Genomic DNA, 19,748 nt, shown 5'->3' on the forward strand with positions numbered 1-19,748 from the left:
TGTTTTAGCCATGGCGTTGTCAGTTTATCTTCGATTTTCGACTTATGAGTTTGAGATTGGGAATAAACGCATCAAAGATACCAGGAGCAAAATTTACATTTACGCCAGACGCGGGTTTTGTCTAAAAAAAGACTCACCAGTGACGCTCAAATCAAAAAATCTTTAAAAAGGCCAAATAGAGTACAAAGTTGAAGAGCATTGAGGACCAACAATTCCTAAAAGTTTGCCCAAACACAGCTAAGGCAATCTTCTAGTATTCGAAATCCTGAGGTAGATTTGCCTTAGTTTTTTCAAAAATTCAAAGTTTTGTAAACATTTTATTCATAACTTTTTATCAATATTAATTCTGCTTACCTGACTCAAAAGTTGAAGTGAGCTATTTTCATCATTGTTTTCATCATCATCTTCTATCTTTATATAAACTTTTACAAAAAATCTTCTGTTTTAAAACTACTATGTCAATTGGGAACTTAATTTTGCCAAAATCATCATGAGATTGAAAATAAGGTTTGACAATCCAATCTGCCATCAACATGGGAGACATCACAAAATAAAAATATATTAGTGAAATACAAGTTATCTCAATTATCTCAAAAAAAATATTGATAGAGACAGTCTAACAGTGTCAGTTACTTACTACTTACTGCCCAGTATGCCATTGGCATGTAGGGCAGCAACAATGGCCCCCCATTTGTTTATCTTTGGCCATCTTTTCTACTGTTTCCAATGTGTTATTCATGATCTTCAGTACTCCTTTGACAGTGTCAGTAATGTTCAGAATTTTGAAATCTTCCTGATTCTGCCCATTTACATAAAAACTGTCAAGAAACTTCACATTTTAGTAAATACCTTTAAATCATGCATTTTACCATTGTTTTCATATTTTCCTAATAAACAAGCTAAGATCGACAAAAAAGTCAAATAATGGATATCGTCAGTAAACTCCTCATTGCAGTTTTGTTACAGCTCAGAAACAATTACCAGGTTATACAAAAGTTTTTGTGAGATTAATCTCCTAAGGAAATTATTTTAATCTTCTCAAAACAAACACTGAGGGGCACACATTTGTACTATACATTTAACTTTATCATGTTCATACATACGTATTCACATACAATCTCCAATAATTGTTAAACATCATCCTGTGTTAATTTAAGTTTGGTGAGAATAATGCGCGAAAACAGGTCTCTGTATAGAATTTTAGTTGTTAAACAACACAAATATTTTCAGAACTATTTTAAGCAAAATGAGAACTGACTGTTTTATAACATAAGGAATATGATATTTGCATTGTTTTTATATATTTAAGGATAAAGAGAATGTGTACTGTTTTTGAATACTTACAAATTCGAGTTAATTGTTTTTTTTCTTTTAAAATGAAAAAAAAGTATTTTGTAAGTCCTTACAAATATTAAAATGATAAATTATTGTCCTCTTTGAATACTTTGAAATCTTTCTTTTTTTGGTTTGCTTGATTGTATTGTTTTGCTCTGTTAGTTTTTTGTTTGTTCATATGATCTCTAGGGCTAGTATTAACTGTTTGTTTTTTTTAACATAATAAGGCATTTTAAATCTCTTCATCTATTGACAATTTTTTTTTTCTTTTGATAACCAGTTTACAAATTGAAATTATTTGGCACTTTTTCTCTTAAATGTGTATTTTGTTTCAAACATTTGTCCAAGGTTTTTGCAAATGAACCACATACTTATCAAGAATAGATGATATGAGAAAATGAGATGACAAGATACATTTTCATGACTCTCCCTATAAATATTAAGCTTACATTTATGTTTTAAATTTGTATAATAATTAGTTACAGATTACCTGTGAATTGTTGTTCTTGTTGACCTACTTTTTACCCTTTAGAAAATGTCATGACAATAAGAAAGTTCTTAGCTGTTTACAGTTATAAAATACCCTGTTGTTATTTAACCCCCCTTTGCATTTATTATTTTCAGTTGTAGATTAATTTAGATGTTCACATGTATTTATTGCAAATTATCATATATATTTTTTTGTCTATTTTTAGCCTGTCGATGAAAACCTTCTGAAGGCTGATAAAAATAAAAAGGTGAGAGTCAGTATCATGATATCACTAAGCATGTAGTAATATTTTCCCTGTTCATCACATAAGTCAAAGGTCAAAGTATACAAAATATATATTCTGCTACTAGATATAGCTGGAATCTCATCAAGACGTGTGTCATATTTCAAATGAATTTGTTTCGTTTAAGGTGGTACCCAACACTTTCACTAAAATAAATATGGCTCGTTTAATTTTCATAAAATTTTGTCAAAGTATTTACTTTGACCCTTTGACAAAAATATACTAATTTCAAAAAATTTGAACCAACCGTTTTATCAGAAAAAATACACTGGTTATATAGCAGTTTGACAAACACTTATAAGCTTAATATTCTCTTATGAACACAACGTCATTAAATCGTTCTGCTGATTTTACAGAGTTATCTCCCTGTATTGGTAGGTACCACCTTAAAGGGTGAACATTTATAATTGAAAAACTGAGTGGACTTTGAAAACCATAGAGTCAAAATATTTACTGTTAAAATTATTCAAAAACTGTATACATATTTCCCATAATATCTGGACATTATTCAGCTGTTCATTTTTTAACTCTCCATTTTCAAAAGATTGAATCTACCAACTATCCCCCATGATGACTACAATAGCAATACTATTTTTAAATGGAATGAAAAATAAAAAAAGTTTGGAATAAATAATGTTCAAAAACGATCTTAGAAAACTCAGTGACAATTGTATATACCAGCAATTATTGATAAAAAATTAAGCAGAACATCACAAGAAAGAAATTTCTTTGTTTCTGAAAAATGAGAAAGTCTATAGGACAGTGTAGAGGTTTAAACACTACTCCAATGCTATGATTGTCTTTATTATTGTTTCTAAGCTATACACAAATGTTTGAATTAAAATAACACCCTCTTATCACATTACAGAAAAATGAGCCACCAAAGAAGTCTAAAATAATTAACAAGAAACCAACAGCTGATGATGATGACACTTCTGTTTACAATATGGATAAGTAAGTTTATAAAGGTCGCATTTCTTTCTAACCAAAATTTTGTAAATGTTGTGTCGCATTTGTTGTTGTTTCTAAACGCTACAAAAGTAGAAACAAATACGTCGTTTGATAAGTCTTTACTGACACTGTTTGAACTTTTAATAATGCATGCATATATTGTTGGTAAATAGACTTTTTACAAAAGTAGAAACAAATACTTTTGGTAGAAGTTAGAAACAAATGTAGCCTTTGTACTAACAAACGACAAACTGCAGACGCTTTTTTAGCAATTGTATAGTTTGTTAAAGTTTATGTAAACTTTGCAAACATATGTTTGAAAGAAATTGCACGCTTAGCCGTTTGTATCGTTTGTGTTAGAAAGAAATGCACTCATAATCACTTCCTGGTACAGTCAAGCAAGAATGGTCTTAATTATCTCCCTTGACAAAAGTGAGGGATGAAGACAAAGTTTTATAAATGTTTATGAATAAATGGGATATTAGCTATACATGTAAAGCAATGACAAATATACATAACAACTTAAAAAAACACACATCTAGTTTTATAATTGTATACTTCAAATATTCAAATCATGTCTGCTTAAGATTAATGATGCTTTATCTAGATTTTATGCCTTCACAGATGTTTGTAATAAAACATCAGTTAGTATAAAATGAGCATTGAAAGTCCTCATCAAAATTGTATAAATTCAAGTGCTATGAAAAGCATACACAATGCTTAGAACAAAAGCTTGCAGACAGAGTTTGAATTTGGGCAGTGAGTCCCTTACACTTCTAAATTAATTTCCCTTTATGACTTTGAAAATTACAATTTATTTTCTTTAGAACTTCTTTAAAATCAACCCATCAATCCTTGAATTATATTATTTTGTGTATTATTTTCAGTATTTGTATATTCTGTGGTGAAAGGAATGAAAGTTTTACAGAAGAATTTGATTTATATTAATTTATGTTTTGTTTTCAGTATTTGTATATTCTGTGGTGTAAGGAATGAAAGTTTTACAGAAGAATTTGATTTATATTAATTTATGTTTTGTTTTCAGTATTTGTATATTCTGTGGTGAAAGGAATGAAAGTTTTACAGAAGAATTTGATTTATATTAATCTATGTTTTGTTTTCAGTATTTGTATATTCTGTGGAGAAAGGAATGAAAGTTTTACAGAAGAAGGACTTGATTTACATTACTGGAAACATTGCCCTATGTTAAAACGTTGCACAAACTGTAAACAAGTGGTAGAAATAGCAACATACACAGATCATTTACTCAATGAGTGTGAGGCCAAAAATAATTACTCCAAATGTAACCGATGTACTGAAGCCATTCCAAAGTCTGAGTATGATCAGCACGTGTCGGAAAAAAGCTGTAATGGTAAGTTACCATGGTGATATTTTACTGGACAAGTATGAACTAATTTTCACATTACAGCAGTTGTCGTCGGCGTCAACAAATATTCACTCTGTGGTTAAAGTTTTTGAAATTTTAATAACTTTCTTAAACTATACTGGATTTCTACCAAACTTGGACAGAAGCTTCTTTATGATCATAAGATAGTATCCAGAAGTAAATTTTGTAAAAATAAAATTCCATTTTTTCCGAATTTTACTTATAAATGGACTTAGTTTTTCTGCGGGGAAACATAACATTCACTCTGTGGTTAAAGTTTTTAGAATTTTAATAACTTTCTTAAACTATCCTGGGTTTGTACCAAACTTGGACAGAAGCTTGTTTATGATCATAAGATTGTATCCAGAAGTAAATTTTGTTAAATAATAAATCCATTTTTTAAATGGACTTAGATTTTCTTCAAGTTAATAAAATTGAGAATGGAAATGGGGAATGTATCAAAGAGACAACAACCCGACCATAGAAAAAACAACAGTGGAAGGTCACCAACAGGTCTTCAATGTATTGAGAAATTCCCGCACCTTGAGGTGTCCTTTAGCTGGCCCCTAAACAAATATATACTAGTCTAGTGATAATGAACGCCATACTAATTTCCAAATAGTACACAAGAAACTAAAATTAAAATAATACAATACTAACAAAGACCAGAGGCTCCTGACTTGGAACAGGCGCAAAATGTGGCAGGGTGAACCATACATACATGTACAGTCTGCAGTTGTTATTAAAACATTTATTAGATTCATAAACTATCCTGGATTTTAACCAAACTTGGACAGAAGCTTCTTACAATCAGAAGATTGTATCAAAAGGAATATTTTTTTGAGTTTTTTCCTCATTTTTGTTGAGCCTGCGATTAACAGCAAAAGTAGGTGAGACACTGGGTTCCGCGGAACCCTTACAAATTTTATTATCATGTAATATCAATCACTTGAACTATTTTTATTGTTGGCCTTTGGCTGTTGTCTGCCTTTTGGTCAGGTTGTTGACTCTTTGACATACTCCCCATTTCCATTCTCTATTTTATGTTATTTAAAGTTTCCTATGATTAACCAATGAATGAAACATCTTACAAATAACTTATAGATAATTGTTTTAGTGCTTAGTAATGTAGACTGTTGGCCCATGTAGGCTATCAGGATTTGTCACCAAACTTACTGACTCAATTTAGATGGTAGTTTAATGTAAATGAGATTTGACATCCTACTGTTAAGAAGATTAGGCATAAGTGCAAATGAGACAACTCTGCATCCAAGTCATAATTAATAAATGTAAACCATTACAGGTCAAATAACAGTCTTCAACACAGAGCCTTGGCTCACACCAACAGCAAGATGTAAAGAGCTCCAAAAAAATACTAATGGAAAACCATTGAAATGGGAAAACCAATGGTGTAATCTATATAAAAGACGAAAAACGAAACACTTATCAACAAACAACAACCACTGAACATCAGGTTTCTGACTTAATAATAATCCATATTATACATCAGATATGAACTTTGTCATTTTTTTTCAGCTGCCAAAAGTTCAGCCAACCACTGTCCACTTTGTCACCAGAATGTCTCATCTGGTGAAGACGGCTGGAAAAACCATCTGATGGGCAAAGATGGCTGCAAACAGAATCCTCGACGTCTCCTTTCACTAAATAAAAATCCATCAACAGGTAATTACACATTCATACACACATACATTTGTATATTACATTTACAATTAGGGCTACGATAATTTCATTCATTTCCATTACACAAATCCAATTTATTGGTTCATTATGTGTACTTTTTTTGGTTCCCTAAATCATTTAAAATTGGTTAATTATCTCTACTTTTTGTCGAGCCTTCGACTTTAGTCGAAAAAGCGAGACTAAGCGATCCTACTTTCCGTCGGCGTCGTCGTAGGCGGCGTCCACAAATATTCACTCTGTGGTTAAAGTTTTTGAAATTTTAATAACTTTCTTAAACTATACTGGATTTCTACCAAACTTGGACAGAAGCTTCTTTATGATTATAAGATAGTATCCAGAAGTAAATTTTGTAAAAATAAAATTCCATTTTTTCCATATTTTACTTATAAATAGACTTAGTTTTTTCTGCAGGGAAACATTACATTCACTCTGTGGTTAAAGTTTTTAGAATTTTAATAACTTTCTTAAACTATCCTTGTTCTGTACCAAACTTGGACAGAAGCTTGTTTATGATCATAAGATAGTATCCAGAAGTAAATTTTGTAAAAAAATAAATCCATTTTTCATTATTTTACTTTTAAATGAACTTAGTTTTTCTGGGGGGAAACATTATATTTACTCTGTGGTTAAAGTTTTTAAAATTTTAATAACTTTCTTAAACTATCCTGTGTTTGTACTAACTTGGACAGAAGGTTATTTATGATCATAAGATAGTATCCAGAAGTAAATTTTGTAAAACAATAACTTCATTTTTTCTGTAGTTTACTTTTAAATGGACTTAGATTTTCTTCCAGTTAACATTACATACAGTCTGCTGTTAAAGTTTTCAAAACATTTGTTAGATTCATTAACTATCCTAGATTTTTACCAAACTTGGACAGAAGTTTCTTACAATCAAAAGTTAGTATCAAGAGGAATATTTTTGTTGAGCCTGCGATTTACAGCAAAAGTAGGCGAGACACTGGGTTCCGTGGAACCCTTACAAATTTTTCTTTAAAAGTGCCAGATTCCATTTAAGTTATTCCTAACTAGTTAATTGATTCCTGTGCTAAACAAAGTAAAGTTTCTTCTTCTTTAATTTGCTAAATTATGATGTTTTTAAATCACAAGCTATAAAGTTTTATTTATTTTAAAGACATCATGTTTATTTATATGCATTATAAAAGCTCTTATTAGCCTTCAAAAACCTGAATATTTCCTCTGGATTTCATCTTAAAGTACAGTTAGTACCTTTAAACATAAAAAAGATTCAGATTTAGATTTTAAATATGAAACTTTTAAAGATAACTGTGTATTAAATATTTCAGGTGGTACATCAAAGAACAAACCAAAAGCCACAGGAAAGAACAAGAAGACTCCAAGATAACTTTTTAAGACTAGACAATTTATAGTGCTATATTTTATAGGAGAATATTATTATGATATATAGTTAGACTATATAACACGATTGTACTGAGACATTGATCACATGACCAATCTTTTGCAGGAGAATTTTCTTGGTTTCTATTTGCAATTAAATTCTTAGACAGGGAAATATCTCAGATTAGGATTTATATGGGAGCAGCAGCTCTGAGTCATACATCTAGTTTAGACTCATAGATATAGCCCGGGAATTTAGATCTGGCTTTGAGTGGAATATTTTCGTCTAGTTCACAGATCTGGGTTTAAATCTTAGTTTAGTTTCTGAGATCCCACTTCTGATTAGGTTCTTGCACTGGCATCATTAACTCTCATTTGTACCTCAGTAACCTATATATCTGTCTGTGATCGTCATGTTCTTGCACTGGTATTAGCCACTCTGAGTTGTACCTCAGTAACCCATACCTGCCTGTGATGGTCAGATTTTAGAACAAGACAAGTTTTCATACCAGTTGGAATCCGTAACAACAGTGACTAACACAAATTGCAAACACCCCCCCCCCCTTCCTGCACAGTGAACCTTGAACAACTTTGGTTTTGTTTCTATACAACCTGTTATAATGCATCTTTGTAAACTATCAGATCTCCTAAAATTCTTGATAAGTGTGTGTTCTGCAAATAAGCTTCATACAGGAAGATGTTTTATCTGTGATATATATATGATACAGTACTGTTTATTGTTTATTGTTGACTTTCAGATGACTTTGTGTCTTTTGATTGCTGTCCCACTGATTTATTACACTTATCCTGTTATTGGTATATCCTAAGTTGATCACTGAAATAAGCATTGGGACCTCTTCAGCAACTATATAACTTACAAAATTTGCTCTTATTGTTTTAATTCTTCTATTTACATTTTATTTGTTTTATGAGGAAGTAAATTACAGTATTTTTTATCAGACTGTTTTCTAGGTATACAGTTCCTTACTCTGCCCTTCTTAACATATAAGTAATTTTTTTAAAGTCCATTCATAGTTAAGTTTTCTTTGGTTTGGGAGGGGTTAAAGAAATGGTAAAGTGTTCAACCACTCAATATAAAACATGAAATGTAAAAAAAAAAGATTATTTAAAAACACAAAACCTTCAACTTTTGACCTTTTCGACATGATTTTATCATCAAAACATTATTTATGTGACATTTGTTACATTTTCTTTCAAAACAGTTAAACTTATCTGCAATAACTCTAGTGTCGAAGTATGGCAAAATGAATTTCATCTGATAAAAAATTTACTACGTAAGTTTTCTTATCTTTATTTTTTAAATTGAGTTGATTTGCTAGATTAAATTAAAAAGATATTACAAGGTAGCATAGGTTATTTATGGAAAAATGATGTTTTTTTTAATATAATTCATTCATGAAGACCCATACAACAAAAGGTGTTAAATTACAGTTGTTATGAACTATGAAATGATAATATTTTATGCAGTTGATGATGTTTTTGTATGTGTATTACAATGTTGAGGAACTCCATATTTATATCTGAAATATTATACAATAGTTTATAAGAGTTTTATAAAGAAAAACTTGCCCTCCAAGATGAATTCCTCTGGTGCCAATAGATGTATTGTTAAGAATTATTTATGTATAATTATTGAGTAACATATTATAGAATAAAGAATCTCTTTCATATCAAATTATGACTTAGTTTTAATACCTCTTACACACTTGTTCCTTTGGAACTATATAAGTCATCTTGCAAAGATGGATGTTATAGAAAATTTAGTCATTCAGGAATCATGCACATATAGACCTGATAAAAAAGTACCATAATGTAAAATATTGCAAGATTGGCTGTATTAAAATTTACCATGATTCAGACCTATCTCATAAAACGGGTGTATAGAAATTGTCTTATCAGGAATAAGACGCATGAGCCTGATGAAACAATGCTGTCATTCAGATTTCACTGTACACCCTCCTGTTTGAAACGGTCGAGACCTCCCCGTAACCATATATTCAGGTCAGTGACAATATAAAAAATCAAATGAATTATAGGGCTTACCCCACCCCTCCTGTTTTAAAATTTGAAAACAGTCGAGATCACCACCCCATAACTATTTATATTCATGCATGGGACAATATAACAAATCAGATGAAATATAGGGTGTGTCCCTTGGGTTACCCAACCCTCCTGTTTGAAAATTTGAAACTATTTGAGATCCCCACCCCTTAAACATATATATATATATTCATGTATTGACAATATAACTTTTTAAATGAAATATAGGGGGAGCCACTGGAGTTGCCCTATCCCTTCCTGTTTAAGAACTTGGAAACTGACGAGATCCCCACCCCTCAACCAAATATATCATGTATGGGACAATTTAACAAATCAAATGAAATATTGGGGGAGTCCTTGTGGTCACCCCATCCCCTTAATGCCACACCAGAGGCGTATTTTGACATTTTTTACAGGGGATCCTACCCCTTTTGAGGAACAAATTTGGTTGATTATTTGGGTCATTTCAGAAAATGTCCAATTTTGAAAAAAATATTAGAAGTTTCTTATTCAAACAACCCTCGTCATAAGCAAATCAAAACAAACAGTACTTCAAGAACAACACATTAAAATATGCTATCTTAATGATGTCATACAAGAATATCTTGAAACTTTTTTTTGATTGGTGGTACAATATTTTGTCTATCCTGTTACCATTTTCAAAAGAAATTTTGGGTTATTAAGAAAATGTTAAGCTGGATTTACGTAGTCAATTAGATGGGTTTCAAGAGAATAAACTTCTATATTATATTCATTCTGTTATATAATAGATTATTTGCCAATTTTCAAGGTTGTACTGAAAATTGCCTTCAACAATTGGTTTCCAAAGGTTGTAAAAATAACCACCAGTAATACAAGTCTTTGATAGCAATTTATATTGTTTGGCATTTTTTCACCCTTTCAAATAAACCCAACATCAAATAAATCCCTCATAAGTGAGTTTACTTTTCCCTTTATTTCATTGGTAACAGGAACGTACGTTTCTGTTATATCACTATATAAAAGTCTATCCTGTTATCGCGATATCAGTATTGTACCTGCAAATGCTTACAATTGGAAGGTTAAGCATGAATTTGACCTACCGAATTAGACTATTTACCGGATTTGTAATCACATAAGCAATACGACGGGTGCCGCATGTGGGGCAGGATCTGCTTACCCTTCCGGAGCACCTGAGATCACCCATAGTTTTTGGTGGGTTCGTGTTGTTTATTCTTTAGTTTTCTATCTTGTGTCATGTGTACTATTGTTTTTTCTGTTTGTCTTTTTCATTTTTAGCCATGGCGTTGTCGGTTTGTTTTAGATTTACGAGTTTGACTGTCCCTTTGGTATCTTTCGTCCCTCCTTTAAGACGTTATAACCTTAAGATGAGTTCAAACAACGAAATATTTCATTCGTTTTTGAAGTGATTATGGTTTTCTATTGTGAATTTGGTTTCTAACACGTTATTGCATTTTTTACAAGCATACTGTTGGTGTAATTAATCAAAATTGTTGATAACAGCATAGACATGAAAAAAAAAGTACACTCTTTTTTTTTCACTAAATGTCTTGAAATTTCTTTTCTCTACACTGTCGTTCAAGAAACGAGGCGTTTTAAATGTGAAGATTACTTTGCACTTTTGAGATCAACACTGGCTGATTCAATATTCATAGGGAGAATAATTTAACGGCTGATTTCTGTAGCGGTAACAGGATGGACATGAACCTCCCGTACGCTGATTCAATTTACTTTGTAGATAATATGTTACATACAATGATAAAGAAGCTACGATTTTTCGTAAGAGTAGTAGTTAACGTTCTTAAAAAGTATCTTTTGCAGATATCAAGGCGATTGCAAAATTGAATAAAAAATCAAATGAAATGTTTATTTCTGACAAAAACGCACAAAAATACCCCCAAAATCGGACTTGAATGCAGTTTAATCTTATCCAAATAGATGTAAGGTGTGTTTATTATTAATGTTCTGAGTCACAAATCCGACAAGCTTTGATTTAAACGATTACAATGGTGTGTACTAAAAATTTGACATTTTTTTTAAATGACCCAAATAGGGAACCGCTGAAGCATGACTTGAGCGGGGCCCTCTTAGGCAGTCAGTGGGCCCCCACTTATGATGATTTCTGGATCGGCCTTTGCACATAATTACTTTTGCCTGGTTTTTGGTTAACTGCCTTCAGCGGTTACAGCGCTTTGATTTTAAGTTTGTAATCCGAATATTTTTTTTTCTCCATCGATTTTCGACTTTTGAACAGCAGTTTACTTCTGTTGTCTTTATTTATTCACATGTTAACAAGTATGAGATCTAATTTTCACCCAGGTTATTAACCAAATATATAGCAAGATTATTGGTGCATACGATAAAGCATTTTTGTCGAGCCTTCGACTTTAGTCGAAAAAGAGAGACTAAGTGATCCTACATTCCGTCGTCGTCGGTGTTGTAGGTGGCGTCCACAAATATTTTTGAATTTTAATAACTTTCTTAAACTATCCTTTGATTTCTACAGATTTTGACAGAAGCTGGGAAATATTACATTCACTCTGTGGTTTAAGTTTTTAAAATATTTATATCTTTCTTATACTATTTTGGATTTGTACCAAACTTGGACAGAAATTTGTTTATGATCAATAGCTAGCATCTAGAAGGAAGTTTTTGTAAAAAAATAATTCTATTTTTTCATATTTTTCTTTGTAATGGACTTAGATTTTCTGCCAGGAAACAACACATTCACTCTGTAGTTAAACTTTAAAAAAAATTAATAACTTTCTTATACTATTCTGGATTTGTACCAAACTTGGACAGAAACTTGTTTATGATGAAAAGCTATTATCAAGAAGGAATTTTGTTTTCTTACAATTTACATTACATTCAGTCTGCAGTTAAAGTTTTAACCATTTATTAGATTCATAAACTATACCAAACTTGGACAGAAGCTTCTTACAATCAAAAGATAGTATCAACAGGAATATTTCATTAATTTATTTCCTCATTTTTTGTTGACCCTGCGATTAACAGAAAGAGTAGGCGAGACACTGGGTTCCGCGGTTTCAATTAAAGATACACCCACTGTTATTCACAATGACATGGGTGTTTTGGACCATTGCATGTACCTCCCTCTGTATAAAATAAAGCTGTTGGAACACATTTCACTATAATAATAGATTTAAATTCTCACATTATATTTGGAAATCTAAATTTGACACAGGAAATAAGTAAGATATTAATAGATTGATTACATTCTTCTAAATTTAAATCCACCCGTTTACAATTTATAGAAACAGGTATTTCCACATTTCAAAACGAGGATGTTATAGAGAGAGTGTGCATATCAGTTAAAATTCTGTGTACATTTTTATCATTTGAGAGGCAATTTTCATGGTAATGAATTCAAAATTCGACGGAATAATATACATCAAGTTGTTACCACAGAAGACGAAAAGATCAACTTTCGTATTAGTTGAGAAGTTTTTGTAACCGATCCAAACGAAGTCATAACATAGTATGTATATTATCATTTGGTGTTATTGTCGAGCCTGTGACTTTTGTCGCAGAAAGTTTGACATTGGGATAGTGACTTCATTTTTGTCGAGCCTGCAACTTTTGTTGCAGAAAGCTCGACATAGGGATAGTGATCCGGCTGCGGCGGCGTTAGCTCACTTCTCAAAAGCTTTATATTTTAGAAGCTGGGAGACATGGATGCTTCATACTTTGTATATAGATGCCTCATGTAATAAATTTCCGTCAGTCAAATGTTCAATGTCCTTGATCTCATTTTCATGGTTCAGTGACCACTTGGAAAAAAAGTTCAGATTTTTTGTTATGTTGAATTCTCTCTTATTATAAGTAATAGGATTATTATATTTGGTATGTGCGTACCTTGCAAGGTCCTCATGCCCGTCAGACAGTTTTCACTTGACCTCGACTTCATTTCATGGATCAGTGATCAAGGTTAAGTTTTGGTGGTCAAGTCCATATCTCAGATACTATAAGCAATAGGGCTAGTATATTCGGTGTATGGAAGGACTGTAAGGTGTACATGTCCAACTGGCAGGTGTCATCTGACCTTGACCTCATTGTCATGGTTCAGTGGTTATAGTTAAGTTTTTGTGTTTTGGTCTGTTTTTCTTATACTTTATACAATAGGTCTACTACATTTGTTGTATGGAATGATTGTAAGGTGTATATGTCTAGCGGGCAGATGTCATTTGACCTTGATCTCATTTTCATGGTTTAGTGGTTATAGTTAAGTTTTTGAGTTTTGGTCTTTTTATCTAATATTATATGCCAAAGTCAACTATATTTGGTGTATGGAAATATTTTATGATCTTTATGTCAGTCCCGCACGATTTATTTGACCATGACCTTAATTTCACGGTTCATTGCACAGTTTTAAGTTTTTGTGTTTTGGTCTATTTATCTTTAACTACAAGTAATACGTCAACTATATTTAATGTGTGGAAGCATTGTTAGCTCTACATGTCATGGCATGGTTCATCTGACCTTGACCTCATATTCATGGCTCATTGGTCTTTGTTTAGCTATCTTGGTTAATGTTAAGTTTATGTGACAGTTGTAATAAAGCTTTATACTCAGGACTATCAACATAATATCAATGATTAGTAAAGAAGGCGAGACATTTTAGTGAACAAGGTTACGTTTTGGTGGTCAAGTCAATATCTCAGATACTGTAGGCAATATGACTAGTATATTCTGTGTATGGAAGGTGTACATGTCTAACTGGTAGGTGTCATCTGACCTTGACCTCATTTTTATGATTCAGTGGTTATATTTAAGTTTTTGTGTTTTGGTTTTTTTTTATGCTGTATGCAATAAGTCTACTATATTTAGTGTATGGAAGGATTGTAAGGTGTACATGTCTAGCTGACAGATTTCATCTGACCCTGACCTCATTTTCATGGTTCAGTTGTCAAAGTTAAGTTTTTTGAGTGTTGGTCTATTGTTTAAATACTATATTTGGTGTATGGAAATATTTTATGATCTTTATGTCAGTCATGGAAGTTTTATTTGACCTTAACCTCATTTTCACAGTTCTGTGCTAAGTGTTAAGTATTTGTGCTTTGATCTGTTTTTCTTAATTTATTAGCGATAGGTCAACAATATTTGTTGTAAGGAAGAATTGTTAGCTGTACATGTCTGTCTGGCATGGTTCATCTGACCTTGACCTCACTTTCATGGCTCATGGTCAATGTTTAGTTTTCTTGGTTAATGTTTAGTTTATGTGACAGTTGTAATAAAACTTTATAATAAGGACTATCAACATAATATCAATGATAAGTAAAGAAGGAGAGGAATTTCAGCGCGTGCACTCTTATTATTTTTATCATTTGCTGAAAATTTGAAATAACATATTCACAAGAAACAAGAAAGACAAGAAAGTTTTTCAGAATGGTGTTACCATTGAACTGCTAACTTTTATCGTTTTTATTTTGACAAAATTTGCCACCATTTTTGGGTATGAAAGTGAAATAAAAAACATTTTTAATTTTTCATATTACTAACTAAAAGATATCAAACTTTAATCAATTGATTTATGATATCTCATTTCGAACTAAGAAATAGATCTTTGTTCTAACGTAATAATCAACGACTTAAATTTGACGAAAAGAATCAGTCAGATATAAATATAGATTCATTATACAATCTATGTAAATTGAAATGCACCGTATGTAATTAACCTGATTGTATTTTTCAAGCTGTAAGATGGGTAGAATGCTCAATTTCTCAAAGCTAAATCATGAAAAACACTTTTTTGTGTATAAAACTGCATTTATGCATCATAAAAATAAAAATAAAAAAAATCAATTTCTTGATAATGGTAAAAATCTAAAATGTCTCTATCATTCCCCTATTATGTTGATATATATTTTTTATTTGAGTTATCTACCCTTTGATGATGAAATTGTTTCATACAGCTATTTGGTATTTGATAAATCAGTCTAATTAAACCATTGTGGTGACGTCAAACCATTCATTTGCCGTACAATATTTTCCTTTGTTCTACCACGGGTGATCTTAGCCGATAAAACATAGAACTATTTATACTGAAAAGGCTTTCAAAATTAATGTAGTAAAAAATCCAACAAATATACAAGCAAATAGACAAACAAGTCTGTGACCATACTGATTCTAATTGTACCAAGTTGGTTAAAATCAAACTATTGCCCTTCAATACCATTTATTATTGGTTTTATCCGTTTATAAATTTACTGTTCACAATTTTTGAACTCTTTTTAAATACTAAGACTTTTCTAGCTCAGGCATAGATTGCCTTAGCGGTATTTGGAAAAACTTTTAGGAATTTCGGTCCTCAATGCTCTTCAACATCGTACTTTATTTGGCCTTTTTAACTGTTTTGGATTCGAGCGTCACTGATGAGTCTTAAGTGAACGAAACGCGCGTCTGGCGTATACTAATTTAGTCTTGGTATCTTTGATGAGTTTATTTACAACCACTGGGTAGATGCCACTGCAGGTGGAGATTTATTTCCTCGAGGGTATCACAAGCCCAGAAGTCAGCACTTTTTTGTGCTGACATGAATTGTCGTTGATACTATTAGATTTATAAATTTACTGTTTACAATTTTTTGAATTTTTTGAAATACGAAAGCTTTTCTACCTCAGGCATAAATCACCTCAGCTGTATTTGGTAATAGTTTTAGGAATTTTGGTCCTCAATGCTCTTCTACATCGTACGTTATTTGGCCTTTTTAACTTTTTTGGATTCAAGCGTCACCGATGAGTCTTTTGTAGACGAAACGCGTGTCTGGTGTGTACTAAAGCTATTATTGGTATGGGCTTTGCTCATTGTTGAAGGCCGTACAGTGACCTATAATGTTAATGTTTGTGTCATTTTTGTCTTTTGTGGATAGTTGTCTCATTGGCAATCATACCACATCTTCATTTTTATATTAGTCCTGGTATCTATGATGAGTTTATTTACAACCACTGGGTCGATGCCACTGATGATGGAGATTTATTTCCTCGAGGGTATCACAAGCCCAGAAGTCAGCACTTTTTGTGCTGACATGAATTGTTATTGATATTGTTATATTTTTAAATTTACGGTTTACAAATTTTTTAATTTTTTGAAATACTAAGACTTTTCTACCTCAGGCATATATTACCTTAGCTGTATTTGGCAATACTTTAAGGAATTTTGGTCCTCAATGCTCTTCAACATCGTACTTTATTTGCCTTTTTAACTTTTTTGGATTTTTTTTTCGAGCGTCACTGATGAGTCTTTGGTAGACACAACGCGCGTCTGACGTATACTTAATTTAGTCCTGGTATCTATGATTAGTTTATTGTTGCGTGTGTTTTTGCTGTATTTCTATTTAAGCGATATTTTTAAACATTGTCCTAAAGCAGGATATTTGGCTATCCATTAAACCAGTTTCAACCCAACATTTTTTCTTCAAATGTCCTGGACCAAGTTAAGGGTATGGCAGTTGTTATCAGGTCGTTTTAATGTGTGTTTGCGTTTGTTTTTCAGTTGTTCCGTTGTTTTCCTCTTATAGCTGATGATCCCTCGGCCGGATTTTATTTGTAACCCGGATTTTGTTTATTTCTCAATCGGTTAATGACTTTTGAACACCGGTATACTACTGTTGCCTTTATTATATTCCTCTAACTTGTAAGAGTTTAAACTTATATTAAGATTATATACACTCCCTGCCTTAATTTTTGGCGTTCCTCAGAATTCAATATGGACGCTATCCATGTGTATTTGTAATGATAAATTCCCAAGCTGTCTATATATAAGATGGAACATAGATATCATATCTAGAAACCAATAGGTAAACAAAACAAAACACCTATAAATATCATATATATCCCCAAAAGAGCCGTGGTTTTTCACTTTGAAAACCTTCAGAATTGTTCTACTTACCAACCACATTAGAAATAAAACATAGTAAAACAAAATGTACATTATCTTCACTTCTCGGTCAAAAACTAATGTTCTCACTTTTGCTTTTGAAGGAAAGAAATGCATTTCACTAGTTGTAGAAACACAGACACATCGTATTGGTCAATACATTCATAATTGTCACCGTATAATGTATGTAGGTGACTTTGCTTGAGTAGTGTAAGGAGCACATTCCTATAGGTTAATCAAATATAGCACACTAGCGTTAAGGTTGAAAATTAAATTTATCACGTATGTCATAGATTTTTGTTTGAAAGAGAGGCGAAAGATATTTAAGGGAATTCAAACTCACAAATCGACAATACAATGCCAATGTATTGCTGAAAAACCCAACAAAATAATAGACAATCAATAGTACACGGAACACAACAAACAACATTAATTCATAGCAACACAAAACCCAGGAAATATCTGAAGTTGTTCATCGCATTTAATATCGGAGAAAAAAATCGAAATATGAAGCACACATTCTTTTTTTCGGTAGTATGATTAATCTCAGGTTCACTCGGAATTAACACATTCAAGACCTCACTATTATACGGGTTGTTAAGTGACAGGACATAATCAATGTATCTAAAAATGAAGTTTAATAAAAAAGTTTTGTAATTGTATTTTTTCTTTTCGTTTAGAAGGCTCTGTGTGAACCCTGATTCATAATTATGCAAAAATAAGTAGGCAAGTAGGCGCGTACAAGAAGTAAAATTAACAACTTCACAAATATGTTGCGGAAAATGTTTTTTTTCGATGTTTATAAATCTTGACATTGAACATATTTGTTTGATTTGTACCGGTTCTAAAAATATGATTTCCGGTTCATTTATGAAATGAGGTATCTCAGACGTTTGCTTTGCTTTGACAAATTATTTAAACTGCATTAAATGGTGTAATTTGGCTGATTAGCTTTCTTTCCATTCCTACAATAATTTGTTAGCAGTGTGTTAAAGGATTTGTTTTGAAAAAAAATACTACGTACCTATATGTAATACCACTACATACTTATAATTATTTGGTGTCAATTTGTTACGCATACATGATATACATTGTATTCTAATATAATTTTGGATGCAACACGTCTTCTAATCGGCTGACGTTATTTTGTTTATCAGTTCATAGACATAATTTTGTCATATGACGTTTTTCATGATTAACTCCTGTTCAAAATGGTATTTATCGTCTTTTTCGAAATAACATAAAAATGTGCTGCACACTTTAAAATTACCAGCTACGCGAGTTACTCAGTGCGCACCACATTTTGTATGCTATTTCGCATAGACACAAACAATATAATAGTCATTCCTTAAATAAATAGTGATTAAGAATACTGATTTAAGTCTCAATTTCATTACTAGAATCCAGCTGAAGTATGACTTCGAAAGAACGAGAAAATTTCCTACGGAATGCCATTTTAGTTGTTGATCATTCTAAAGCTGCTCTAGTGTCTTTAGTAGAACTAGATGTGCAAAATAAAGGTCAGACATTTGAACAGTTTGTTAACACGAATCAACATGAAATTTATCATTTATATAACAGTTCAAGGTGTTGTCAATGTCCACCGGGACATTATCCGCCCCGTTCACCTCGTATTCTGCACCAATCACAAATGGAATTGTTGTTCGACCGGTCATCATTAAAGTTGCCATGTCATAATTCAGCAAGACGGTCAGATGACTTCTGTTGTAGCATGGCTATGTCAGGTTTATGCACCGATGTTCTCGATCTTACCTTAGCCAGATGTTTGTTAGTCAATTTGTGCAGCGATGTATTCTGGTATAGCTGTCTTCAGTTTCAATCCATAACTTTGGAAGATTTTCTCAACCACAACAAGCACACACTATATCATCTTTGGCAGAACAATACACCATGCTGTCAATGTCCACCAGGCTATTCATTTCCAACTAAGCATTCCATGCTGTATCAAAACGACTGGACGCAGATGTTCAATTCAGCCCTACTGCCTTGCACTAATCATAGAAAGAGACACAGTCCAGGGGGTATGCAAAGTATCTGCTCCGTTGCAGCAGCACCTGGTATAACATTGATGAATCTTGACCCATCCGTAGGCAGCATCATATTACAGCACTGCTGCATTCTACGGATGGATGTTGAAACATTAGTCCAAATCAGAAATCAAGACTACGGCCATGCTAAAGAAGGTATAATGTCGGATAACGATTATAACGCATCAGTTGTTAAGATCGAGCGTTGTATTTTAGAAATTGCTAAAGTGTGTAACA

General features: G+C 32.1%; 2 protein-coding genes across 4 annotated transcripts in view; both read left to right on the forward strand.

Moving 5' to 3' along the window:
- Positions 1 to 9,205, forward strand: part of LOC134693253 (centrosomal protein of 104 kDa-like) — a 75,649-nt gene extending 66,444 nt beyond the window's left edge. For all 3 annotated transcript variants that reach the window (XM_063553996.1, XM_063553997.1, XM_063553998.1), the window contains one exon: positions 8,479 to 9,205. The gene's annotated coding sequence lies outside the window, so the exon portion shown is untranslated. The remainder of the gene's footprint in view (positions 1 to 8,478) is intronic.
- On the forward strand, positions 1,970 to 9,205 carry LOC134693255 (centrosomal protein of 104 kDa-like). Its single transcript, XM_063553999.1, has 5 exons — positions 1,970 to 2,072; positions 2,977 to 3,062; positions 4,184 to 4,431; positions 5,983 to 6,129; positions 7,455 to 9,205. The coding sequence occupies exons 2-5, from the start codon at positions 3,055 to 3,057 to the stop codon at positions 7,511 to 7,513; spliced, it is 462 nt and encodes a 153-aa protein (XP_063410069.1). The 5' UTR covers positions 1,970 to 2,072; positions 2,977 to 3,054; the 3' UTR covers positions 7,514 to 9,205.
- Positions 9,206 to 19,748: the final 10,543 nt, after the last annotated feature.

The sequence above is a fragment of the Mytilus trossulus genome, chromosome 12 (assembly GCF_036588685.1).
Source record: "Mytilus trossulus isolate FHL-02 chromosome 12, PNRI_Mtr1.1.1.hap1, whole genome shotgun sequence".
NCBI lineage: Eukaryota > Metazoa > Mollusca > Bivalvia > Mytilida > Mytilidae > Mytilus > Mytilus trossulus.

Coding starts and splice junctions, on each gene's coding strand:
- LOC134693255 (XM_063553999.1), top strand. Junction 4,432..5,982: donor GTCGGAAAAAAGCTGTAATG/GTAAGTTACCAT, acceptor ATTTTTTTTCAG/CTGCCAAAAGTTCAGCCAAC. Junction 6,130..7,454: donor AAATAAAAATCCATCAACAG/GTAATTACACAT, acceptor TAAATATTTCAG/GTGGTACATCAAAGAACAAA.